The 27,712-nt window shown below is 43.8% G+C and overlaps 1 protein-coding gene across 1 annotated transcript in view; it reads left to right on the top strand.

Annotated features, from left to right (window-relative positions):
• SNCG (synuclein gamma) overlaps positions 1-26,228 on the top strand; it is a 203,124-nt gene extending 176,896 nt beyond the window's left edge. Inside the window, exons 4-5 of the mRNA XM_086922021.1 lie at positions 1,479-1,559; positions 25,463-26,228. Of these exons, the coding sequence (XP_086778147.1) occupies positions 1,479-1,559; positions 25,463-25,483 (102 nt within the window). The 3' untranslated portion in view covers positions 25,484-26,228. The remainder of the gene's footprint in view (positions 1-1,478; positions 1,560-25,462) is intronic.
• The last annotated feature ends 1,484 nt before the right edge of the window (positions 26,229-27,712 follow it).

Raw genomic sequence — 27,712 nt, 5'->3', positions numbered from 1 at the left:
GGTCCAACCTGAAAACGTATCTCCTGGGTCTGATAGAAGAATTTGATTCCTTTTCTCGAGTCTCTGGGTTTAAAATGAATGTATCCAAATCTCTTTCCCTGGAACCACTAGCATTATTCACAGGATGCACCTGTTTTGGCCCCACATGGTATAATTATACCCCCCCCCCCATTCCTCAAATACCTAGGCGCCACCATCAAGGCCCAAAACGAATATAATTTTGCTGATAGCAACCCCCCCCCTCTTTTTTGGACACCCTTTATTTGGAGTCAGTAATTCTTTCAGTGCCAACAAGTGCAGATCTGCCTCATGAAAATTTGTAAAAATAATACCTTGTTGCCTAGTAGTAATCAACTGTTCATTCCTAATTTTAGTGCTTGTAAAGTTGAAGCTCTGATTCCAATTTAAATGCTAATCCATTGTGCCTCAATCCTTGAAAGTTGATGCATTATCGACCATTGCAGTTTTTATACAAGGACTTTTTGTTTGGAGCTCCTCTTGTCGCCAATTCTGTAAACATGATACCCTCCTGTTCTTAGAGGGATATGTACTCTGTTTGGTCAAATCATAATGAAACATCTTTTTCAAACACACACACCATTAAAAATAATTATCAACAATCCATAAAGGTTAAAAGGAAAGACATTCAGCCACTGTCGGAGGTTATGATTGTTTCAAGTTGCAGTCATTAGGAATATGAATGTCTTTTCTGAACAACTGTATCTTCTGCTTCTATCGAAGTATAAAGGGGATTACTCTGATCTTAATACTTTGGAAATGTCTTGCCAAAGTTGCTTTTAAATGTGTGCATTCATTTATATGGTGAAGCAAACACAAGATATTTGTGAAGATCAAAGCAGTTGGAAGAAACTTTAAAGTTGGTGGAACGTATAGCTTGTTTCACGATTTTAACTGTATAATCATGTACCCTCGAAAATCTTGAGTGTGCTTAAGGTATGTCCACTGGTAGTGGCAGTAAAGATGAGAACATCTTAGCTCTTCAATACGTTTTGTAGACACTTGACTTATCTTTCTCATAGTTTACCTCACAAAGAATTAAGAAGCTGTCCTTGGTGGCATGATTTTAGTGGTAATACAAGTTGCTGCATCCTCTAAGAAGTGGGCATTTGTTTGCTTATCTTTACATTTAGGTTTGGCTGAATACTTCTAAAGTTACTAATAAAAGTTGAATATGTAAAGCTACCATTAATTTAATTTGGAGTTTGTGAATTTGGCAGTATACACAGCAATTATACACAGAAATGGAAGAGGAGCAGTATCCCAGAGTTCGCCATTCTCCATATTTAAATCATTCCTACAACATAACATTATTGTGAATTTTGTCTGCTTGTTTTGCAAATGTCGGTAGGAGTCAGTGCGCCATTTTCCTATCATGATATTAAACTAGGTATACAATTGAATTAGGACATCTTTGGCACACATAAACTTCTCTTGTCCTTTCACTCTGTGTGATTCAGGGGGATCTTCATCCTGGCCAGCCTGAAGATGCAGCAGCAGAGGAAGATCCTGCGGTTGAGGCTACAGAAGCCACTGGACAGGTAGAGACCCTCTAACCCATATTAAATAACAACCATATAGTCATTATCTGTGTTGCATATGCTTTATTGCTTACTACCACAGAAAAGTTTGAGATGTGAAAATATAGCTTGGCTCTTGTATCCTTACTAGGGTAATGATATCTCAGCCATGTGTTCGACTACTCTAAAGTAGATCACAAATCTTCTACAACTGTCCGTAATCCACTTCAATTTTTGTTCATTTTCATATTTCATTCAAAATACATTTCTTCTAATTTTTCAGTCAGGAATTGACAAAATTGTTTTGTATTGGGTTAGCAACATAATGTATTCCTCTAGAACCAAATTCAAAATGTATTCATTTTGCTGAATTATGTTTTTTTAGGCTTTAGGACTCTGGGCACTTTACCACTGCTAACCAGTGCTAAAGTGCATATGCCCTGTACTCTGAACTTGGTAACATTGGCTTATCCACAATTGGCATACTTAATTTACTTATAAGTCCCTAGTAGAGTGCACCATATGTGCCCTGGGGCTGTAAATTAAATGCTACTAGTAGGCCTGCAGCACTAATTATGCCACCCAATCAGTAGCCCTTTAAACATGACTTATGCCTGCCGTTGCAAAGCTTGTGTGTTCAGTTGTAAACTGCCATTTTGACCTGGCAAGTTAACCTACTGCAATAGTCTGCTGTGGACTATATACTTTAGGAATTGCTGTACGGGTTCCTTCATGAGCCACACGTGAATTGTGTGGGTGCATTGGGTAACAGTCACATCTTCTGCATGCATGTAATTTTGCTTTTAGAAATCACGGGTTTCTACGCTGTAGTTACGTGTTTATTTTGCATAGATATGGTGATTAAACAATTGGATTTTACTGTGCTGTGTCAGGTTTACAAGGGGGCTGACAAGCACACTTTTGATTGTTCACTTGTGGTTTATTCTTCTAAACTGGTGTGGAGTCTTTTTGTGGTGTTTTCAATGTGTTACTGTAACTAAAGTGTGCTCAAATTCTTTACACATTGCCCATTAGGTTACGCCTGATTGCTCTGTGCCAAGCTACCAGAGGGTGAGCACAGATTAATTTGGGTTGTGTATCTGACTTATTCTGACTACGATTGTGACTTCTGCTTGGACAGGATGTATACTCTGCGAACCAGAAACCTCAATTTCTAACAACTGCACTGGGGTAACATCATCACACTCTCACGTAGTGATGATATCAGCATCATATGCTGGCTTTATCGAAAATGATCATAAATCAGAGAATCATTTTTTATCTGGAAATACAATTTCATAATCTGAAGGATTGCAGAGCTCTATATGAACATTTTATTTCTTTCAATGAAGGATTACATTAAGGCCATAAATCAAGGCATTTTACCACACCGCTCAATTTAGCACTTTTGGTAACTAAAACTAAAAGTAATGTCAATCCAAATTAGAGATGGTAGCATCCAAGATAGATAGTCTTGTGGACTCAGTGGATATTAGAGTTTGAAGGGTAGAAAATAGGAGGAGGAAGAATGGATTGCAGTTCCTTTCTTAAATCCTTTACTAGAATGCAATGGGCCATAATGTGTAAAATGTTACAATAGTTCTCAAAACCAAAGGACGCAACATAAAAAGAAGAGTACTTCATGAATCGCTTTGGTTCTTGATGACTAGTAATGTGGGAAAAACGGATGACAGCTTTAACTTGGCTAATAGCTTTCAACATGAATAGACAAATGCACATATATAAATACCCCTGTTCACAGCTGCTACCCACCACTTTCAATAAGCATCATTTTATTATTTGACTTTATAGTTTGTGTAAGAAATTGAGTTATTAATTGAGCAGGGTGGAGGCCCCACTCAAATATTCAACACAGTCTTTGTCAATGTGAATCACAAAGTCACTAAATCTGTGCTTAACCCTCTTGTAGCTTACACAAAAGCAGTCAGGCTTAATTAGAGGCAATGTTTAAGGTATGTATGCAGCACACAAGCAGAAATAAAGTGAAAACATAACAAAAATCCCAAACCAATTTTGAAAAATAAGACACATTTCAAAAGGTAAACTGACATCAACAGTGTAAAAAAAACAGTCAGTAGAACAGAAGTTATGGATTTTTAAAGTTTCAAGTGAAAATACCAAAAAGTGGGTAAAAATCTAAAGTTTAGACTAACCTTGATGGTGTGCGTGCCAGATACAGGGACCAGGTTCATCCCTCTGAAGATTTCTCTGAGTACATAGCAATGTTAGGAGCTGCAGTGGAGCTTCACACTGGCATTTGACGTTTGGAGTCCGGTTCCAGCTCGGAGAGCAGGGTTGGGCATCGTTAATGGGAGCTGTTCTGCATGAAGAGTCACACATTGCTGAAGCTTCATGTTATCGGTCAGCGTGGACATGTGCATTGATGCTGAATATCGAAGCTGACACAAAGAATATGTTCCTTCCTTGGATAAAGTAATTTAGACCATCGAAAGATTGGTTCTATTTCTCAATATGGACAGTTTTATTAGAATCTTTTGATAAATAGTAAAAAAAATTGCATTATTTTATGCGTCAAACAATTTGTGAATAAAGTGGTGATCCCAATCGGCGCAACGACGCAATGCAAGTGAAAATAAGCAAATGTAAAGTAAGTAGATGCATAAATAGTTGGTGCACACTCTTACAAAGAGTGAAATGTTCCAGAATCCAAATAAAAACAGTACCCTATAAATGTGTAAAGTCAACGTTTTGATCCTAAACATACAATTCATACAGGTCGAAATAGCAGGATCCAGAGTGTTTTTTTTTAGGATGTGGATTACTTGCCCGGTTTTTAGAGAGTCAGGGTTGGACCCTTGTAGAAAGGAGGCATTGATTATTGCATTCCAAATGGGAATGATGAATGGGGATGCAGTTGGAGGGGAGTGGGTCATTGAAGTGGGTATTAGGTTTTAAGGGGAATAGAATTTTCGAGATGGGGTGGTCGTCATATAACTTGAAGCTGGTCCAGTGAGCTGGGCTTTTGGGTGTTGCCTGGGGGGGATGAGAAGAGAGATGGGTCCCGGCAGGAGGAGGTGGGAAGTTTGAGGCAGAATTAGGTTTGTTTCCTAGGGAGTTAATTTTGGCTGTAAAGAAGGAGGAGAACTCCTCAAAGGTTATTAGGGATTTTGTAGTTTCTTTCGAGGTTTTCGCTAGTTTGTTCGATTCGTGTTTGACCATTTCAAAGAGCTTGTGGGGTCTGTTCTTTTTTGGATTTGAGGAGGTTCCTGTTGTATGCATTTCTGGTCTGACGAAGAAGTTCTAGTTGGGAGGCTGAGGGGTGCTGTCTCCAGTTTCTTTCTGTTAGCCAGAGAGTTCTCCTTTCGTTATTGAGGGGTCCATTGAACCAGGGGTTTTTGTCTTTGATTTGGCATCTTTTTAGATTTAGTGTGGCAAGATCTTCAATTATGTTGGACATAGTTGAGTTGTAGTGCTCCCTGAGGTTGTTGACCTTAAATAGATTTGGGGGGGGGGGGGGGGTGGGTGTAGGTCAATCTCCCTATGAGCAGTCAGCTTCTCGAGGTCAAGGCTCTTAGTGTCTCTGAGACAGCATTTCGGTTTCACAGGCTGCCCTGGCCTTTTCATGAAGAAGTCAGGTATTAGGAAGGTAATGGTGTGGTGGTCTGACCAGTTGCATGGATCAATTGAGTTAAGCCTGACTGCTATTGCCTTTGCAATAATCGAATTTAGCGTGGAGCCTTTCATTTGAGTTGGTAATGTGCAGGCTTGAGTGAGTGATTGGTCAGCAAGGAAGACTTTGACCGCATTGACTTGAGGGTCATTGGGGTAATTCCAGTGCAGATTAAAGTTACAGAGGAAAATGTCATTGGAGTTGTGGGAATTCTTAGCAGTGATGATTTCCATCAAGTGGTCGATGCATGTGCTGTTCTTGCCTGGGGGGTGTTAGAAGATGTGCAGAGTGCACAACTGAGTAGCGTTATTACATATGGAGAGAGCAAGATATGTGCAGGAATCAGTGAGGTCAGCATTGAGTTCTGTAACGAGGAGGTCTGAGCAGTAGATGCAAGCAACGCCTCCACCTTTTTTTATTTGTCTGTCAAGCCTAACAATGTTATAATTTGGCGGGACCAGTAAATCTAGGTAAGGTGACAAGGATTAGTTGAGCCATGATTCGGTTAGGATAGCCAGGTCAGTTTGTTAGCTCAGGATGAGTGCGGCTATGTCAGAGGCATGCTTCGCTGCTGATCAGCAGTTAGGTAGGAGGCCAGAGAGTGGAGCATTGGGGCATATGTTGTAAGTAGGGGAGGATAGGGGTATTTGTGTTAAGTTGTTGCTGTTTACTCCTCTCTTAGAGAGAGATGACGATCTATTTGTGTTGATTGAGACAGTGGGAATTAAGAAATCAGCTTTCTTGTCTGGAGGACTGGGGCCTCAAGAGAGGTCTTGTAGGATTAGAGTAGGGCTAGAGTTTCATCCTCCGAGAGGTAGTTGGGATGCTTGCGAGGGCGAAAGTATCTATTGGCCAACGGCATGGGTTAGAGGGAAGGCCTAGAGAGCGGGGGAAGGACTGAGTTATGGGAGGGCCTGCAATTAGTGATAGAGTGTTCAGTGAGTTAAAGGATGTTCTTCAACTCTAGAATGGATTTCTGGATGCTCTGAACTATGTAGGATGCTCTGATGTTCAAGATTGGGCAATATTGCCAAATAGGTGGCTGCACTTACTGCTAAGTTGTTCTGATGGCCTCTGCCAAGAATTCAAAATCTTTCAACAAACATTAAGCCATATAAGCAATGTAGGTTCCAATTCTTAATGCCCAGTTATGACCAGCATATGCTTACTTCATGCTGCTCTTGCCCGTCAGTGTGGATTAACTAGAGAGTAGCTTTAAGCAATGTTGCATCACTTTGTCAGCATCTTTGAGAGCATACATCTTGGCATTATTCAAAGACTTGTCTGATGGTCCAGATCATACCATTTATTAAGAATAAGACCCATTATCTTTTTATGTAGAAGAAGCAATGGACTAGATGGTATATTACATTCTAGAAAAGAGAGAATTAGCTGAGTCATCAAATTACGCTATCTCAGGACATTCCAAATTTTCTCTGCAATGACCCTGAATATGTCCTATTGCTTCACTGTGGACTCATTTGCCATTGGCTAAAGGGCCTGCTTCCTTCTGCTCAGTCATAAAAATCTGAGTCTTGAATCACTTCTGTAGCAGGCTGGCAGCGGATTTCTCGTTCTGCAAGAAGTGGCGGATTGCTCCTTTTGCAGGCAAAGCATTTGCTACAACTTGTTTTACCAGCAGTTGAATTTCACTGGCCAACAAAAATTAAATCAGACTTAACAAGGGCGTGTGAAGCAAAGAAACTGAGGGAGATATTCTCAAGAACGTGTGATATTTATCGCAAAATTAGCTTAACGCAACTCTTTACATCGCAGTCTACAGCGGGAAAATAACACTGTACTAACTTTGTATTTTCAACACGGTGGTACCATGCGATAGTCTCACGATAGCGCACCAAATGACCACGTTAAACTTAGTGCGACGCTGAAAAAACGCGATACACGAACGCAAAAAACTTGGGATGAGGACAATCGCGATACAAAAGTCAGCGATAACCAGCTACAGGCCTGCAATTCCCACGCGTCATGCGGGAAAATGCACCATAAAAGCAGAACAAAAGAAAAGGGAAAAAAAACTGCATAGCACCATGGATGCACCCGGACCAAGTGCAGAGGTCAATGCGAACCCCACAAGCCCCACAGACCACCAGCAAGGAACCTCGGTGTTGGGGAAGGCCAATGAGAAGAGGAAGAGGAAGATGGGGTGCAGTCCACAGGAAAACCGGATCATCGTCATGGAAGTGATAGAACACTACCAACAAATGTTTGTCACCTCCACTGTGTCATTGGCAACTCAAACGGGAAAGTGGCAGTCCATCGTGAACAATGTGAATGCAGTGGGAGTGCCGAGGAGGTCAATGGAGGAGGTCAAGAGGCGCTGGCATGATGTGAAAAGCCAAACCAAGCAGAAACACGCTGCCAACAGGAAGGCAGCAACGCAACTGGAGGTGTGAGTCCTGCGCCACAGGAGGAGCTGGAGAAAATGGTGGACACAGTCATCAGTGTGGAGACGGTGCAAGGAGTTGGGAGTCCGGACGCAGCTCGATATGACCTGACATAACATCAACAGGGTGACTAACGACCAGGGACTGGGGGGACAGGGGGAGATGGGCACAATGGCACACATGCACAATGATGCGTAGCACACTGCACACCCAGAATTACCCTGTATCATGTCCCTGTGGCACACTGCAGCACACATACAAACACCAAGTAGGCCCCTGCCCACCATGTGCTCAAAGGGGTCCCACCCCACACATCCGCAATCTCACAACCAACACATGCACACATGCGAAACCCAGCAAAGATGCGTATATTTGTGAGCCCCGCTGACAACGCAAGTGACACTACATGATGATTAGCATGGCCGCAGTACAACCATCATGACTTTGTGCACACCACGACACTGAGGTGGCTGAGTGCTGACCACATCCGGAAAGGAGCAGGTCACACACTGACACATCCACGTGCACAAACAACCCCTGACGTCAACAATACATCTGCAGACAAATCATGCACAAGAGTACAAAAACCGTCCAAGAGCACAAATTACCCAAGTCGCAAACATCTCAGCACCTTAGAAGCACATAAGTCAAAGGCACACCGCCTCAAAGGGATAAGGGGCAGCATAATCACAGCTGCAGGGGCAACTCTCCCACAATGCAGCCCACACATAGCAATAACAGCACATCCATATTGACGACAATGTGGTACAAAGTGCAACACTTACACTGCAGAACAGAGAACACAACTGGGTCCGCTTGTGCATAGAAACTGGCCAATCACATCTGACATAGCAGGAAACTGTGGGATGAGAATGTACGTGTACAACTTCACATCCGTGATGCAGTTCATATGTCCACTGTCCCACACCAAATAGTCAGCTCCTCCCAAACAGTCACAATGTACATTGTCATGCAGTCTGTATGTAAACTTGAACAATGCGTCAACATACATGTCAACACAATGCCAAAATGCATCTTCCCTTCACATTGCAGAGGGACAAACAACACCTCCAGCAGAGCAGACCAGACACCTCATCAGTGATGCTGAAGAGGACCTCCCCACCTTCGACACCAACGCCTTACAACAGCTCATGAAAGGGCTACTGCCTGCCTACAACGCGAAGCCTGATACTTAATATTGTTGCCTTGATTGAAAAAGTGACAATATACTCTGTTGCACCCACTTGTTTTAGAAATTGAGGAAAATCTCAGCGCGAAGTCCGATACTTTTAATATTCTTGCCTTGATTGAAAAGTCACAATATACTCTGTTGCACTCACTGTTTTAATAATTGAGGAAAATTGCAGCGCCGACACCGCCGTCACACCGGCTCACTCGCTTCCTGGTCAAACGCCACGAGCGCCAATCAGTGGAGAGTGGGAGGGGCTGGGGCTGACTAAGGATACAAATGCCACCATCAACGCGGAAGCGCAGCGGACGCGCTGATGGCGCGCCAAAGGCAAGCCCGTCTGCGCCCGTCCACGGCCGACCGGGGCAAGGGGCACGCCAACATGCCCATATCATCACTTACTCTACAGATGATCTAAACTACTCCACTCTAACGATTTGCAAATAGACCAGGGCTGCTTAGTCAATATAGCCACGAATAAACTATTGATGGAAAGACTTTCTTTTCCTGAACTTCACTACTACACACACTTGAAGGGAAGATCCAACAGGGAAGCTACAAGGAAGGAAAAACCTCTAACAGCTACCTATTTAAACACTCGATCTATGGTCAAACACCAGTTGGAAATACACAACCTACTAGCAACTAAAAAGCCAGATATCCTCCTGCTAACAGAAACCTGGCTAACACAAGATTCCGTCCCTGACATTTTTGCTGCCTTACCAAGCGACTACTACATCCTCCAAGCAAATCGCCCCCAGGGAAAAACTGGAGGAGGAGTAGCAGCCATAATACATCAAGACCACAAATTTTCTGCTCTCAACCCCCTCGACTTACCGCAAGTAGACAACCTAGTGATCAAACTAGAGTCCGTCGCCGCCCATTAGTTTGTATCATTCTCTACAGGCCACCCCAGAGCATGCCCCAATTTACACAGCTTCTTAGTGAACAGATGACACACATCACAACTAACCACGCCAAGATACTACTCATCGGTGATTTCAACTACTGGGCAAATGACCCAGCAGGTGCTTCACATTCAGCAGATCTAACTGACCTCCTTACCAGACTAAACCTCCATCAGCACATCACCTCTGCCACTCACATTAAAGGACATACACTAGACCAGCTATGGTCATCCAATGTAACACTCACAGACCCAGATGTCTCCCCCTGTATTTGGGCTGACCATTACCTTATAAAATTCCACATATACAACCTCACGAAACATAAAATTCCTCTTCCTGAATCTAAATATGTCAGGAGCTGGAACACCATTGATAAAGATCAATTCATTGAATCCCTGGCCAAGTCAAGCCCCAGTGACCAATCCTCCATAGACAAAAATGAGAAAACCTTGTCAGACTGGCTCTTAGCAGCCAGTGATAAATATGCCCCGCTAAGGAAAATACAACGAGCACGGCGCCACAAAGCCCAGAAATGGTTTTCCGATGAATTAAAAAAAGCAAAATTGATAGTACGCCAAGCAGAAAGGAAATGGAGAAGTAAATACACACCTGACGACAAAACCAGTTACCTGACCACCCTTAGAACTTATAAACGGCTGATCCTGACCACTAAGGCAGAATACTTCTCAAACAAAATCATCACTTCCAAAAACCAATCTAAAGATATTTTCTCTATAATCAACAACTTATCCAACCCCGATCGAGTCACATCAAAAATCATACCTTCACAATCCCTATGTGACTCCCTGAACAAATTTTTTATTGAGAAAATTAGTACTATAAAAGCCAGCATTCCTATGTGCACAAAGCCCAGCCACCACAACAACCCTAGAAATGAACAAAAACTAGAGCAATTCCCAATGATAAACCTTGAGTCCCTTTCAGAACTCCTAAACAAAGTAAAATCCGGCTCACCCAGAGACTGTTGCCCCCCGTGGATCCTAAAAGAAGTTTTTATGGCCTGCCCAGAACCAGCCATGACCCTCCTTAACAAATTATTAACCAGGGCTACGTTCCGGAGGCCTTCAAAGAAGCGTTGGTCACCCCCCTCCTGAAGAAACCAGGATCAGATCCAGGAACTCTTTCCAACTACTGCCCCATCTCACTGCTCCCCTATCTAGCCAAAATACTTGAAGCCCACGTAGCAAAAAGCCTCTCCACATTTCTCGAACAATCTGACTACTTGGACCCTCACCAAGCAGGCTTCCGCCCAGCCCATTCTACCGAATCTGTGGTACTGGAAGTCCTGGACTCCCTGAGACGGGAGGCAGATGGAGGCACCCCCCAGGCACTGGTACTGTTGGATATCTCTGCCACGTTTGACACGGTCGACTATAACATCTTGATCGACCGTGTCAGAGACGCAGGAATCCAAGGCCCGGCCCTGGAATGGATTAAATCCTTCTCATCAACCACTATTAAGCTGTGCGCCTGGGAAACTTTACAACCCCTAAGATCAAGAACACGTGTGGCGTCCCCCAGGGCTCGTCTCTCTCCCCACATCTGTTCAATCTATACCTCCTCCCCCTAGTTCATGCATTACAAAAGAGGAAAGTCCAAACCTTTAACTATGCAGATGACTTCCAATTAATACTACCTATCAACAACTCCTCTGAGACCATCCGTAATTTCCAGGAAACCATGCTGTTCATCCGCGACTGGATGAACAGCAACCACCTCAAATAAAATCCAGATAAAACGAAAGTGATCCTCACAGGAGGTGCACAGAACACGTGGAAATCTATCTTCTGGCCCAAAGAACTTGGTCAGCCACCCACCCCCTCTGCGTCTGCCAAGACCGTAGGAATTATAATTAATAAAGAACTCACCCTGAAAACCCAAATCGGTTCTGTAATCTCTACTTGCTGTTTTCAACTTAGGAAAATAAGGAAAATCAGTAGATTCCTCACCCAGACACCAAAAACACAGGCAGTGATTGCTATGGTATTATCTCACATTGATTACTCCAACTCCATCTACCTTCGCATCCCGGCCTATCTTACCCACTGCCTCCAAATGGTTCAAAACCAGGCAGCTAGACTGATCTATCAAGAAAACAAGCGTCAACATATTACCCCCCTCCTCAAGAAACTACAATGGCTCCCAGTGGCCCAGAGATGCGCGTTTAAGGTAGGCTGCATGATCTTCAAATCCTTAAACAGCAAGAGCCCAAAATTCATCAACAGCAAGATCAACAGATACGTTCCCACCCGCAACCTGCGCTCCGCCCACATGCACCTATTGAATACTCCTCCTTTCAGGCTCAAACGCACTGGAGGGGTTAGGTTCGCTGTCTTAGGCCCCAAATTGTGTAACTCTCTGCCACTGGAGATAAGGTCTTGCCCAAATCTCATGCATTTCCATAAACTACTAAAAACGTGGCTATTCAAACAGGCATACCAGTAACATCTTGACACCTTGACTCAGAGAAGCGCCAAGAAACCAACCTGGTGTACGTGCGCTATACAAGAAATCCTTAACATAACCTAACATAACATAACTCATGGACATCTTAGACAACCCACCTCCAGGAGCAGGGCAGCCCAGCTGCATCGAGTAGACCCCACCCCCTGCACAGACCACAAAGCAGGATGCACCCACAACCACAGAATCCTCCCAGCACCTCACCGAAGCACACATCGCATTCCAAGGCCAGGTGTTAGTCTGCCAGAAGGAGGTGTCCGAACAGGTGCGGTGGGGTTCTACCTCATGGAAGCTTAACTAGATCACATACGTGGGTGTCTTAATACCATCAGGGACCACTTACACTCCCCAACGGAGACCCACACTGTGACAGAGACACATGCATTTGCACATTTCCAGTACTGAACCACACCCAGAGCCCCGAGATAATCATTCACACCCCCATGATGGACTTGCGTACGCCAGCCCAGTCTACTTCTCTTACGTATTGAGTCGGGGACGACAAAGCTACATGCCCATGGTTTTACCTGCTGCCTTTGGTGACATGGTTGCGTCCTCTGTACACAGCACAATGTAATGTTGTAGGGCCCGGGGCCCCAATGCATACATTATGAACACACGGACACCATCAGATAGTTTGTGGAACTGGCTACAGGCACGTGTGCCAGGCACCTTTATTGCCAGGGTCACATGTACAGTGACGCCTGTGCTGGATGTGTGTGGGGTGAGTGTAAGCCAGCCCTCATGGAGTGGTTGGTGCTGGTAACAACTTGAACAGTGAACACTATTAAAGCGGAAACAGAAAACACCACCATTACAGAAACAACTGTGAAGCATCATGCTGGTAGCCGGAGCAAGTATAGAGGACACCCAATATGCATTCAGAAGTGTCCGAGAGTTGCAGTGCACTGAGTTTGGGGCACCAGAGCTGAGCATGCTCATGTGAATAAATTGTCTAGAATTGGATCCCTTCAGGATATTCCTGCTGCAGCTGCAGTGGGGTGTGTTACACCTGCATCAACTTCCTCATCATCGTCCCAGGTCTTCCCCACTGCCTGAGGTGACATTGCTGCATGAGCTGTCCACAGCACAAAACTCAAGGAGAAAGGGTCCATGAGTTGTGGTGCACTGAGTTAGTGGCACCTGAAGAGCTGAGTAGGGTATCAAGCTGATGATGGCATCCACGACAGGTGTGAGCAAGTCTGACAGACTGGCAGTAAGACTCTTTCAACACTGGCAGTTGTTGGTTGGAGGTGGTCCTGGCGGTGGTGGCATGTGCATCCTGCGGTGAAGCGACGTCCGGGCAGGTCAAGACTCGATTTGATGTGTGAGCCCTGGTGGACCGCATTTGAGGCCGGAGGCAGCGGACAGCACCGGGCCACAGACACATGGTGCCATCCAATATTCAATCAGACAGGGTCCATTACTTGAGCTGCACAGAGTTAGTGGCCCTGGATGCACTGCGGCCGGCACAGGCACACTGCCACAGGACAGTGACTTGTGGTGCACTGAGGTAGAGCCACGTGAGCTAAGTGGTTCCTCGTTGATGTTGAAGGTGAATGTTGTGGAGTGTTTCGGGGGACAGTGGAAGGTGTCCTTCCAGGGAATGATGCAGAGGGCAGAAGCAGGCCAAAACTGGCAAATAGAGGAGTGGAATGCTACAGACTCCTTTTTACCACCAATTCAGTATCAGCTACATGATGATGAAGACAACCCCCAGGCTATACACTCAGACACCACCAAAGTTCAACCAGAGAGAGTCCATGAATTTCAGGGCACAGAGTCAGTGGCACCAGGGCTGAAGGGATATGCAGTCTGCGATGAGGCCTGCACAATGATATGAACTCTGCCACAACTAAATCAAGACACAGTTCCAAATGTGTGACCTACTTGGCCGCAGTGTATGCTGGAGGCAGCCCTCAGTAGGGCCCACAGCCATGTGTAGTTGCCTTGTGAAACACAGAGTTAGTGGCACCAGAACAGTTGTTGGTAGTGTTCGATCACCTCCATAATGATGATCCTTTTTCCCTCCGGACTCTACTCCTTGCGTACAATGAAATGTACTCTACTACTGAAAAATCAAGACTCAGTTCCAAAAATGTGACCTACTTGGCCGCAGTGTAGGCTGGAGATAGCGGTCAGCAAGGGACCACAGACCGGTGTGGTTGGAATGCTATGCACAGAGTTGGTGGTACCACATAGAAGGGAGTATAGTGATATAAATGCGGCCATTGACATATGAACTTGGCCATAATGATATCAAGACTCAGTTTCAAATGTGTGACCTATTAGACCGCAATGTAGGCCGGAGGCAGCGGTGGAGTACGTCAACGAGGAAGTAGTACTGCAGGCCTGTGTCGCGGAGGCCGTGATGGTCGGAGCAGGCCTTGGGTTCGGAGCTTGCACCGGCACGTGGTGGACCCTCTTTGACACACGCCGGTGTCAGCGGGTGAGCAGTGAGGCTGGGTGCGCAGTGGTGGGCAAGACGAGTCTGGCGACCAGCAGCCCGGGGTGCAGCAGGCACACAGGATCGCAGGCAACACCTCACACTGCATCGGCCTTGTGGCGGGGTGAGAGGCGTCGCCCTGGCAGATACGTTAGCCTTTCCAGAAGAGAACCACGCTTAGAGCTACGTGCTTTTTATTCACACCCCTACGCTAGCCTGGGGTATGCCGGGCTAACCCACTCCACTCCCGCTTACAGGGGGGGACGTTATAAGCTACTTTTCCGCGATCTTCCCCACTGGCTGAGGTAACATGGTTGCGCCCACTGTCCACTGCACTCCAAACACCCACAGTATATGTCGACATGGACATGACTGTGGTCTGCATACTACAGTCTGTCCAGCAGATCCACGCCACACTTGGCATTGTGTACATTTTCATTCTTGGGTCACTCTCCTCCTTTGCACATGCCTGGTTCCCACCTCTCCCCACAATCTGCTATTGTGTGGCTGTGGTGCCATGCCGTTGATGGCCTATGTACATGGCCAGCCCAGGTTACCACAGTAAGTTGTGCAGTCATGTCTGGTTGGTGGGCATGTTGTTTAGCATGTTGTATGCATCCCCAGAGTTGAGAGTTGCATGATTGTGGAGTTGAGGTGTGGTGGTGTGTTCATTTGGTACTTAGCAACGAGCAGTGCATTCCCATAGGTGCCATCCTGGAAGTGCTGGTTGATGATGGACTGTGTGAAGATGTAGGAATAATGCATAATGCCTGGGTAGTTGGCGACAACATTGGTGAAGAGTCCCCGGTGGTCCACTATTGTCTGCACATTGATGGAATGCATGTGGTTTCTGTTGCAGTGATTGTGTGCAGTGTTGGCAGGGGGGCACAAGTAGGACATGTGTGCAGTCAGTTGCCCCCAACACATGCGGGAAGCCAGCTATGGCGTTGAAGCCTTGCTTGGTCTTCAGCTGTTCCTGCGCAGTGTGGGGTAAGTGGAGGTGCTGGGGTACCAGGCTGATGATGGCATCAAGAACAGTTTTGCTGAACTTTGATAGGGCTGGCTGTGAGACTCCTCTGACTCTGTCGGTTTTTGGTTGGATGGTACCAGAGACCAACAAGTGCAGCATGACCAGCAGCTTTGCCTGAGGTGGGATGTTGGTTGTCTGCTTGGTTGTTACCATCAGCCTGTAGGCAATGATGTACAGGATGCGGAGGATGGTTTTCCTTTTGAGAGTGTAGTGGGCAAAACCAACCTCTGGTGTTAAGTCTGTGAGGCTGGTGCATTTCCTGAAGGTCTGCTGTTTTGGTCTGCGCTGCCTCTGTGGTTGTCCGGGGGGGTCCTGGGGGATGGCTGGCCTGGGTGTGGTGGCGGTGGGTGTTGTGGGCCTCTTGGGGCTCCGAGCTGCATGATCAGTAGCTCCATGACATCTGTTGTTCTTCTGGTGTAGCTCTGGGCTGGGCTCCCTTTCATGGTGCAGGTTGTCATCCAACTTTAACCAGGTAAGAGCAGGTGTTACATTTCTGCTGCTAGCGCTGCTAGCGTGCCTTATCGCCTGTTTTGTGATCTTATGGCCGATCTGGCTGGTCATTTAGAATGTTGCGGAGTTTTTGCGGGTTTTGCACTGGAATGCCTACTCTGCATCGCATTAGCATTAGTTGTCGGGGGCATCTGTGGCGATATTTATTGCGGCTGATATCGCAGGTAAACTAGTGATATTGGCTGTTATCACCAGCTTGTGAATAGGGCGATAAATTTATCGCCACTTTGGCTGCGATAAAGTGCTGTAAGTCCTTGAGAATAAGCCCCTGAGTGTATGGATCTTCTTTCACCAGCTCTCCTGTCTTCCCCATCAGAGGAGTCAGTGGAAGGAGAATGCCTCCTCTTTGCTGATCTTTCACTGTATTTCTTTGCCCTCTCAAATAATAGAAAATACTGCACCCCCACGTGGAGGCACGCCCACAGTGAAGCAATAAAAACACCAGGAAAGGGACTTCACTGTCATAAAATGCAGTACATCAAAAGCCAGTTTTCAGACTAAAGCATGGGGTTTTATTTGTGCAACACTCTAACAAAAAGGCTTTCACAGATGTCAAATGACCCATGATCAAGGAGTGTTTGTAACTCTGAAACGCGTTGGGACATTGTTACTGCTGTGTGTGAATAAAACAGGTTTTTCATCATTCAGAGTGCCGGTGCTGTGGTTTCTGACCTTGAATTGTGGTTCCTGAGCCGATTACAGTTGTGCTGTGGATATTTGGGGTTCGCAACCCCGCCGGAAACTCCTCAGTTAAAGAGGCTGCTGCAGAAGCGATCGTGTTTGCGGGGAAGCAAACCCCAAATGTCCATAGCACAACTGCAATCGGCTCAGGAACCACAATTCCAGATCAAAAATCACACATACATATATATATGAAGACCAAGCCCCACTCACTGTTAAGAAAGGGTCTGACACCGCCAGGATGAGATTAAAATGGATTTATTCAGAGTGCTTGTCCCAGCTCAAGGTTCTTTAATTCAAGTAACATACTGGCAGATGCGTTTTAGCAGGTTAGCTTTCTTCAGTGCCGGATACAGAGGCAGATCCTTACACCTGGGTTTCATTTGAATTTTGCATTGGCCAATGCAAGTGGAGCCTTGTCACGGCCCCATCTCTGTCTCTCAGCTGTGCATCACCTTGTGCTGACAATCCAGACTGCTGCATGCTGGTATGTGGCGTCCTTTGTGGATACCCATTAAGTAATTGGGAACCGAACACCAAGTGGTGTCCCAACACTGTGGCTCTTGGACTTCACTCCACCACAGCTTCCTGTCTTGGTGAGTACCGATGCAATTGCTGAAACCACTCATGTCTCTCGCAGTTAATACTGCTTGTCTCTCTCTATGCAGTGGTGTGTTACCCTGTGGTGATACAACTGCGTGGGGGGGGGGGGGGGGGGGGGGCAACGTGTTTGCATTTTCCATACGAAGTACAAAGCTGCCGGCTCCCACGTTGCTGCCAGACCTAGAGGGCGTGCCAGTTTCCAGTGCCTGCAATACTGGCCAAACATGAAGACCAAGCCCCACTCACTGTTAAGAAAGGGTCTGACACTGCCAGGTTGAGATGAAAATGGATTTATTCAGAGTGCTTGTCCCAGCTCAAGGTTCTTCAATTCAAGTAACATAAGGGCAGATGCATTTCAGTAGGTTAGCTTTCTTTAGTGCCAGTTGCAGAGGCAGATCCTTACACCTTGATGTCATTTGAATGTTGCATTGGCCAATTCCAGTGAAGCCTTGTCTAGGCCCCTCCTCTGCCTCTCAGCTGTGCATCACCTTGCGCTGACGATCCTAACTGGTGCATGCTGGTATGTTGAGTCCTTTGTCGATACCCGTTAAGTAATTTGGGAATCCATAATACCAAGTGGTGTCCCAACACTGTGGCACTTGGACCTCACTCTGCCGCGGCTTCCTGTCTTGGTGAATACCGATGCAATTGCTGAAACCACTCATGTCTCCCTCGCCGTTAATACTGCTCCTCTTTCCCCATGCAGTAGTGTGTTATCCTGGGGTGGTAGAACTGCGTGGGGAACGCATTTGCATTTTCCATACAAAGTCCAAAGCTGCTGGCTCCCGCGTTGCTGCCAGACCGAGAGGGCATGCTGGTTGCCAGTGCCTGCAATACTGGCCAAACATGAAGACCAAGCCCCACTCACTCTTAAGAAAGGGTTCGACACCGCCAGGTGGAGATGAAAATTGATTTATTCAGAGTGCTAGTCCCAATGCAAGGATTTTCAATTCAAGTAACATAATGGCAGCTGCGTTTCAGCAGGTTAGCTTCCTTCAATGCCGGTTATATACAAGCCATAATAGCACACGTATGAGTAAGCGAATGCAACTGTTAAATGCATGGAATAAAATACATGGAATAAAATTCAAGCACATAATAATACTGGATGTCAACTACAAGGAATCAGCAAGATATATTCACTAAATTCATCAGATGATTATATCCACTGGAGACTTGAATGTGCACACAGACACACTCCCACATCACAATGCTAATATCCAAAAATAACACATCAGATGATTATAACCACTAGAGACATGAATGTGTACAAAGGCAGACTCACACATCACAATGTCAATAATCAAAAGAAAAACATCTTACCAATCGCCTTTTCCCTGCATTCTTGCCAACTAGAGGAGCCCTTGAAAGCCAGGCAGAAGCTTCGATCGGGACCCTGCAGCAAGCTACACAGCAAGCTCCTGTCTGGGTGGCAAGATTTCCCACCTTTAATATCTTGTACTCAACCTGAGGATACATTTCTAGAAACCTTGACCCTTTCATCAGTTACCAAAAACCAAGCTGACTGTACCGCTCTGTGTCAAGTTCAAGACAGAAGCTGACCAGGCCCCTGTATTTTGACTCTGAGACAGAGCTGTACATTCCACACATTCCTCTGGCAACAACAATGTCTGCTCTGAAAGGTACCTAGCATGCCTCCCACACATCATCTCGGTGAAACTTATGAAAGTCTCCAAAAGTAAAGAAAATAAACTTGAACGTGAATAGCCTAAACAACTTGAGTTAACTGGGGGCCTGCCTGTGTGTGCACAGTTCAAGCTAGACAGAGTCAGAACTCAAGATGGCATGAGGGCATGTCACAGCCAATAGTAAGAACTTCATAATACTTCCCAATGTACAACACAATTCACATTAGTGCACCACTGCCTATAGCACTACACACTTCATCTCCCAATGTACAACAAAATGCACATTTAAGCACCACTACCTATAACACTTCACTCCGATACCGAGAAATACATTCCACACCTCTCTCTCATGCTTTCAAATGAACATCCCACCTGTTCTGTTCCTGGCAAGGCTGTTCTACTCTGTGAAAACACTCTCACTCTGCAGCTACAAGGAGACAGAAAAGAAATCTTGAAGGCAAATGTTGTACATTCAAGAAATCACCTAAAGTCAAATAAAACAGTGGTAGTCAAAGGTCATCACGTGGTCCCAATACATGGGAGTGCCTCTGGCACTATATTTATCCTCCACACTGTGAAGTAAAATGACAAAGCTCAGGAGGAATAAATAGTTTCCAACCAATAGTCAGAGAGCTCTGTAGTTCACAATCATTATAACTAGTTTCAAGTTTCAAGTTTATTATGATATCGGAACTCTTACGAGATCCACATAAAAGACATAGAATACATACAATAAAATCTTTAAAATAAAATATCGACAGGTACATAGAATAAGAATACACAACAATTAAGACCTCTGAATTTACCAAATTAATACAAATCCAGGAAACATTTGAAAAATTTGTACAGTTTGAAACAAAACATTTCATTAGGAGGATTGATCATAGCTGCACTAAAAGAAGAAGCAGGCAAAATGTTCAATTGAAGGCAGATGGATCTAAGCCATCTTCGCCTATAAGACATCAGGGCTGGACAAACAAAAATGACATGAGACAAATCTTGATCATACGTATGACAAAGATCACAGACCGCTGAAGAGCCATGCCATCTGGATAAGTAAATCCTGTCTTACTAAAAACAGTAGGCGTCTAACGCCATGAGGAATGTTCCATTGAAAGTATGGTTGAGCTTTCCTCAACAGACAGGAATCGATAACTGGGGTAATGCCCTTTTTCAAAATCCGGAGATCTCTATCCAGTCTAAACCCTAGTTCCCACGAGGAGGACTTCAAAAGAGTTTTTAACTGATAAGGTGACAAAGAGAATAATACATCTTTATCCAGTTGTAATTGACCCACAGCATATCTAAATTTTTTTACGATTAATGAATAGTCATTAAAATTTCCCAACAACTCATTTTTTATAAGATGTCTTAAGGTACTAGGTTCGCTCCTTGCAAGACTGACAACCCAGCGCACGATTCCCGCTAGACCTTGGACCCAGCTACTACGTAAGCCGAATTCCTGTCTAAAGACAGCAGTAGAACTAGCTGTATTGACAGATACTAGGCTACGCAAAATTTTTCCTTCCGAGGAATTTAAAAAGCTCCAATTTTTTATATCAATTAACTCTATTCCATAGAGTAGGGAGGCAGGAACTTTTGCTCGAAATACATCTAATAATATCGAAAATTACCTGTAGCCTTATACAAGGATACCAAACTCTTTCCCTGAACAATAGCTTTCCGGGAATTGTTGGCTATATGAGCTTTTTCACTTAGATTACTCATAACAATTTTACCAAGGAAGGAATAAGATTTCACTGTTTCCAATTTTTGACCCCCTACTACCCAAGGAAAGTTCGGATATTTAGGTTTCTTCCTACCCGACATGCACATCACTTTGCTTTTTGCAATATTTATCAACAAAAAATGGTTTCCAGCATGTTCATATAAAGCCTGCAGGCGATTATTCAGACCCTTAGGAGTCATTATAACTACAAAAACACATTTGTAGAGACCAATCGGCAGTGATAAATACAACAATGCCACCGTGTAAACTCTTTATATGGCCATGAGAAGAAGACACAATGTTCACAGTGACCATGTGCCCTGAACCCTAACACTTCAATGTTATGGGATAACTCCAATGACCAAACGAGTCAATCACTCTATCCATATTAGTTTATTTGAACTTGAACCAACATATAAACCACATCCAATGCACATACAAGCATCTCCATGATAAAACCTTTCCAATAAGATCAGAAACATATATATATTTTAAAAGCTAAAATTGAATAGCCGTTCTCAGTTATCTGAAACTAAAAAACACTCAACTATGGGGTTCATTAGGATGGCGGGCGGACTTTGTCCGTCCGCCACCCTATCAGGAAACGGGACCGCCCGCCATAACGGGCAGTGGCGATCTGCCCGTGATCCTAATGGGCACCTATGAGTCAAGACAATTAAGATAATAACAGCTGAAAGAATGGCAAGCCACTCTACAACTCGTAAACTTTTAAAGGATAAACTAGTTAAACCAAAAACCTGGCAAAAACAGAAAGTGTATCATAGTTTGAACAGAAGTAATATCCAGAGACGTACATTTTTATTTACAGCAAAACCTCAACCTTGTGGCAAGGATAAAATGTGGTTGACACTACCAATTCAATATCTGGTCCACAAGGACGTAGCTTGGTCAGTAATATTGGGGGGGGGTTCTGATTTTTCAACAATAATCATGTTAAGATACAGTACACAACGAGAAGGGCGAGGTGGGTTAAGGGGGCAGAGAGGAAAGGGAGAGGAACACGGATTGCCACAAGGCACTAAGTGAGAGAAACCAATATTTTGGTAGGTAACCAAGATCTTTAAATACTTTCAAACCAGAGAGAATGTGTGGGTGTTTTTGTCTGTGGTTATGTAAAAATTTCAGATGAATTTCAATCAACACCTCACCATACCCGTCTGAAAGCAGCTGTACCCAACTATTACCAGAAAATAGGTTTCATCCGTACATATTGTGCACCAAGTCTAAATAAGGCTCTAATCCCAAGGTATATTTAACAAAAACAAATGACCTATCTGAACATCTCCCCAGCGGAGTGGATTCTTTCATTAGACAGCATCTCTCTAAAAAACTTTTACTCAGATTTCTATAAAGTTATGAACAGATCATGGAGCAGTCAACAACCTGGGACAACCCAACTCAGAGAAGACCTTTTTAATGCAGCATAACGATAGACCCTTATGATTTGCTTCCCATGTCATTCAATCCTGAATTATTCACAATTCAGGACCGCCGCAAGAAGAGAAGTCTTCAATTTTGTTCTTCAAATATCCAAGGCCCAATTGCTTATAGCAATTAAAGTGATTTGTGATAGGTCTAACAAACGCCTGATTTCTTCAGCCTGTGTGCAAATAGCATCTGTGGCATCCCAAATCCCAGTAAAAAAACATAGATTTACTATTGTAAATGGTATTCATGTGCTGTGCAGGCTTATTTCCCACATGTGAAGCGAAGGAAAAATCTGCACCAATTGACATATTTAAGTATCATCCACATACAGACATACAGGGATGTTTTTCTATCCATCCTGGGAGTTTCCTGACCATGCCCCTCAAATGTGCCTCCAAATGATCTGTGTCTAAGATGACTGAGAGGGCCCTCGACGAAATCCTTGTGCTAAATCAAAGCGTTCGCCACTGGCTGAGATTAATTCAAGAATTCCATCCATCCCTTTATTGGTTGGCAGTAAGCAGCAACGCTGCTTTCTCCATGAATAATGACCTCAGTACACCAGCTCTGCAGCGTTACTGAGTTCCATGGGAATTAGCAAAAGTTAAACATTTTAAAGGTCCTTATTGATCTCAATCAATATTCAGCTCAAACACAGCAGAGAACACTGATCACGCTGCAGTCAGTGTCCCATACGCGACCAAAATAAAATAATCCTGACCGTAAACCTGAACCACCAGCTTTGAAAAAAGAGAAAACAGGACCTCTAAGACGTAGGGGTGGGCGGAACTCATGGAGTGCCACTCCATGGAATTCGGCAGAGTTACAATTCTGCAGAGTTACATGAAAACTCTGCAAGATTCCGCAAATGGGCGGATTTAGGCTTGCACTTATTTTTAGCGCGGGAGCTTGCTCTGGACTGGCACATCAGCTTGAATGGCACCACACAAAGTGCCCGGGGGTGCTGATTTCCAAGTTGATTTTGCTGCTACTCGAGTGGATTTTTTCCTGGAGCGGCAGATTTCTGACTGTGATCGGCCATGAACTCCCACGATGGAGAAATCATGCTGGGTATCTTCCTAGCAACCATAAATCATTCTAGGAGACACCAAATCTCGCGAGCTGCGCCTAGGAAAAAACTCCCCCAGGCAGCGGTTGGCGACATTTTGACCGTGGAGCAAAATGTTTTCGCCCACCCCTACTTGGAAGTTGGTTCTGATAAAATCACCTAGAATGGACTGAGTTGTTTCCAAAATGGTTATCGGACAAAGGACTGCCTTTCTGTGGCAGGCAACTCTCCTCCATAGTGTAAGGTTTGGAATGAGGAAAAGGACAACACAACAATGTTTCTAGCGCTCCTTTTAGGGTAGTGTTCAAGAAGATTACAATTTTTTACATGGTTGCCAGAATTGACTTGAAGCCGATTTATTATCATCATCCTGCTCAATCTCCACAATATTTCTGTGTCTTTCACGAATTCTACCAGAAGCTGGCGGAATTACTTACTGCCTTAAGACAAATCATTTTTTTGGTGGCAAGTGTGGGAAAATACAGATCTTTATATTACCAGCATGAACTGAATGATATCTCTACTGCGACAAGCAGTGTCTACTACTGGTGTCTCCAGCTAGTCAATCGTGAGCTACCAGTAGCTTGCAGAAACATTCAGAGCTGCTCCCAGCCTTCAGTTATTTCTTAACAAAAAAATGCAATAAATAAGTGCTGCCTTTTCTTTTTTAAGTTAAGGAAAGGCTATGTTCAGTTTATATTATTATTAGGCTTCAGATAGCAGAGCCTGACAATGAGCAGTGCTCCACTCAGGTTTATGGGTCTTGTGGGTCACAGAAGTTCAGAACTGAACCACTGAGGTATTTAACTCTTAAATAAAAGAAGTTCTCAACTCATTATTGGAGCATCACAACAAGATGATGTTTTTGAATACTTTGAATGAGAGAATTTTAAAATGAAGAGTTAACTTATGATAAAGTTAATTCTTCATTTTAAATTTCTCCTTTTTCAAAGTGTCACATTTGCCAACAGCAGGCATCTTGCTCCCAGTGGCTGGAAGACACAGCCACCTATTTATAACAGGAACATTTTTAATGGGAGAAATTTAAAGTGAAGAAAAAATTTAAATTAAACCAATTAAGTCCTAATGCTTTATGAAGCCTGTTTTTCACTTTAAAGTCCGCAAATTTAAACTAATTACTGTATTTTCCTGTTATAAATAAGACACCATGTCTACAGGCCCTTGGGAGTAAAATGCCTGCTGTTAGTAAAGACATTTTGACTGGGGAGAAAATTAAAATGATGACTTTTTATGTAATGCACATAAACATAAAGGTGTATTTTTAATGTGTTGCATTTACACACAGCACGCATCTTGCTGCCAGTGGCTGGTAGACACACAGTCATATTTATAACTGAAAAATACAGACATTTCTTTTTTAAACGGGAGAACCTTAAAGTGCAGAAAAATGTTCTATCAAGTGCAGAAAAATGTTCCTTATTACGAACATGTTTCCCGAACATTTTTCTGCACCTTAAATTTTCTCATATGAAAAATAAATGGTTGTATGTTTGTGTTGTACATGTAACGGTGCCACATATGCTGAGAGGTATATCCTGTGCCTTAAGTAGACACAACACTCTCTGTGTCACTCATACACATATATCCCATTCATTCCCACACATGTTCAAACATCCCCACAGACCTCACGGTCACACATGGCAGCCCTATCATAGTACCCCAAGTCACAGTATTTTGTGCAAACCATAGTAGCTGCCTCCATAGACATTCTGTTTAAAGTCAGTGAAGCTAGGTGAGGTAGTCTAGTAACAATGCATGGGTTACTTGGCCTTAAGAAGGTCACGGCGATTTTCACCTATGAGAAGTAGCTCTCGTTACTGTAAAGTTTAGAGGCCCCTGGTCTACAACGTATATCGATAAATAAGAAGGACTTTATATTATTTTGTAATAAATTATTTCCATGTATTAATGTACTATGATACTATTATCACTGAGCGAAATGTTGTATGGACATACATCTCTCAATTCAGAATATGTTTGGGATTTTGTTTACTAATTAAAAACACTTTTTCCCTGGAACTTTTTTCCTTCCCTCTTCCCACTATTGTTCTAAGCATTGGTCTGACATTATGAATTAACATTATTTTTGTTTTCTGCAGGGTGATGTTGTTGAAAATTAAGCAACCTCAGGCCTTCCTCCGGGCAACCTAGAAGGATGCGTCTTTGGCTGAAACCATGGCAGGGAAGCTTTTCCAGCTGACTTCAGAGCTACAGCTGTCACCTTTCACGTGCCCAAAAATATACTATAGCAATGTATTTATGTCAGGCTCCTGATTGTATGTACAACTGCATAATACGTCATGTGTTTTTCCTATATATCATGTATGCCCCCACCTACTCTTCTCAGCTCTCTGATTCCAGGAACCATTCACCTTCAGTGGGACATGACTCTTTCCTCTCATTGCTGGTGATGTCAGTCATCTCTTCCTAGTGTCTCTTTCCTCTCTTTGTCCTTTGTCGCTCTTCCACTGTCCTTTGCCTCCCCCATGTCCCATTGACACTCCTTCATTGAACTGAAACGTTGCCAGACTGTAATCTTCCATCTTGCCCATGTTCAACCCTTATCTTCTTTTTTGCTTGTCTCCCATCCTCATCACTGTCTCCACATGTATCTAAAAACACACTTGATGGCCATCTTTTCTCTGACCTCCACAACTGTTGCTTCGGTCCCAATAATCCCTATTCTCTGATGTCTTTCTATTGGATTCCTGTGTATTGTTTGCACATTTGCTCTGTGGGATAATCGGTTTCAATTCAAGTTTCAACGACTGATGGATATGTTAAGTCCATTTACATCCAGCACTTTGAACACCCTTGGGGTTTTTCTGTTTTTTAACTCACACCAAATTAAAATATATTAAACTATGTGGGTTTCATGGCTATTATTGAGCTCCTTTTCAGGAAATCTGCCTCATTTTCAGAAAAAAAATTGTTTTGCAATTAATGTAAACATTAAGCAGATGTATCATTGTGTAAATGATGGTAATAAGAGGAAAATGCTGTAACATCAAAAGCTGGCATTTGCTTGTTGTGCAAACATATGGGGGTAAGTGCACATTTGTATAGTTGTTTTCATACGAGCTTCTTCTTGTAGGAATGGTGACTTTGGTATGTGCACAATGTACTCTGTATGAGGTATCCAGTCAGTGTATGAGGGTAGAGCCAATTAACTGTCAATGATTCTCTGTCTCCAAGTCCGATGATGTGCAGTAAGGAGCAAGACAACACTGTAACACCCAGAAAGCAACAGGCATCTATATCGCTATGGGCTAGATATGCTATTGTACAGATCAGAGAAAGTAGTTGGAAATTGCACAGTCTGTATTTTATTTTATCTTGGAAAGTAGTGTATTGATATGTCGATTCACAAAAAATCATACTATCATGTAGTTCCTAGGAATCCCCCAGGACCTGTGCGTTTTGGATGACCTAAACTGAGGGCTTAGTGTCCCAATCATTTCCAGACACCACTACAGGATATGTCAGTTGTTGGACCAGCTAGCTCTACAGTGCCTCTACCACCCCCCTGTATTTTACAGAGGTGTAGGTAGTCTCTAGAAACCACTGAACATGACAACCCTGATTCCTATGGGATCGGGGAAAACAGTGCATACTTTTCGCTCAGGCGTTTAGGACGTTTCAATAAGTATTTATTGGTCCAGCAACAATCTTGTGTAAAGCATATGTGCTGCGACAATTAGGAGATAGAAGCATGCAAAATACATTGGTAGTACCAATATAGTAAGTAGTAGATACATTTCTACCATAGTGCTAATAAGATGAACATGTGTAAAATGCACACCCTAAGTAATTTGCCAAAATGTACCTAGCCTAGATCTGTATGTGTATCTGTAGCCAAGAAATCCCCAGGAAAGAACCAGCCCCCTCACCTGATGGTTTAGAATGAAGGACCCTGTCTCTGCATTAAGGATGATAACCTTCAAGGGATGTCAGACCTCTGTGTGTCGAAGATTCTGCATGCATGGCCCCGTCTCAGTTTGGAAGGAATTCTCCTCTAATTTGTAAGGAGGAGTGAGGGCCTTTTTTCTTAAATGCTTTCTCCGGGGTTTTTTCTAGAATCAATATGTTTTTAAAACAATTGTGGATGTTTTGAAAATAATCACAAATGTTTTTCTAATCAAATGCTATCATGCACAGCTGGTTGTTGGCCAAGGATGAAAAAAGTGGTGACCCTTATGCAAAATAATAACACCATGCCTGAGGTCATGTTTATGTAGGCAGGTACAGGAATTATGATAGAGTACCAAGCGACTGGTGCAGAAGAGGCAGGAGCAAATAACTAGGTAAAAGGTCACCTGTTTAGAATCGTTATTGTTGTGTGGATGGAA

The sequence above is a fragment of the Lissotriton vulgaris genome, chromosome 5 (genome assembly GCF_964263255.1).
Source record: "Lissotriton vulgaris chromosome 5, aLisVul1.2, whole genome shotgun sequence".
In the NCBI taxonomy this organism is placed as follows: domain Eukaryota; kingdom Metazoa; phylum Chordata; class Amphibia; order Caudata; family Salamandridae; genus Lissotriton; species Lissotriton vulgaris.
Note: the sequence above shows the minus strand (reverse complement) of the source record. Positions and strands in the feature narration are given on the sequence as shown.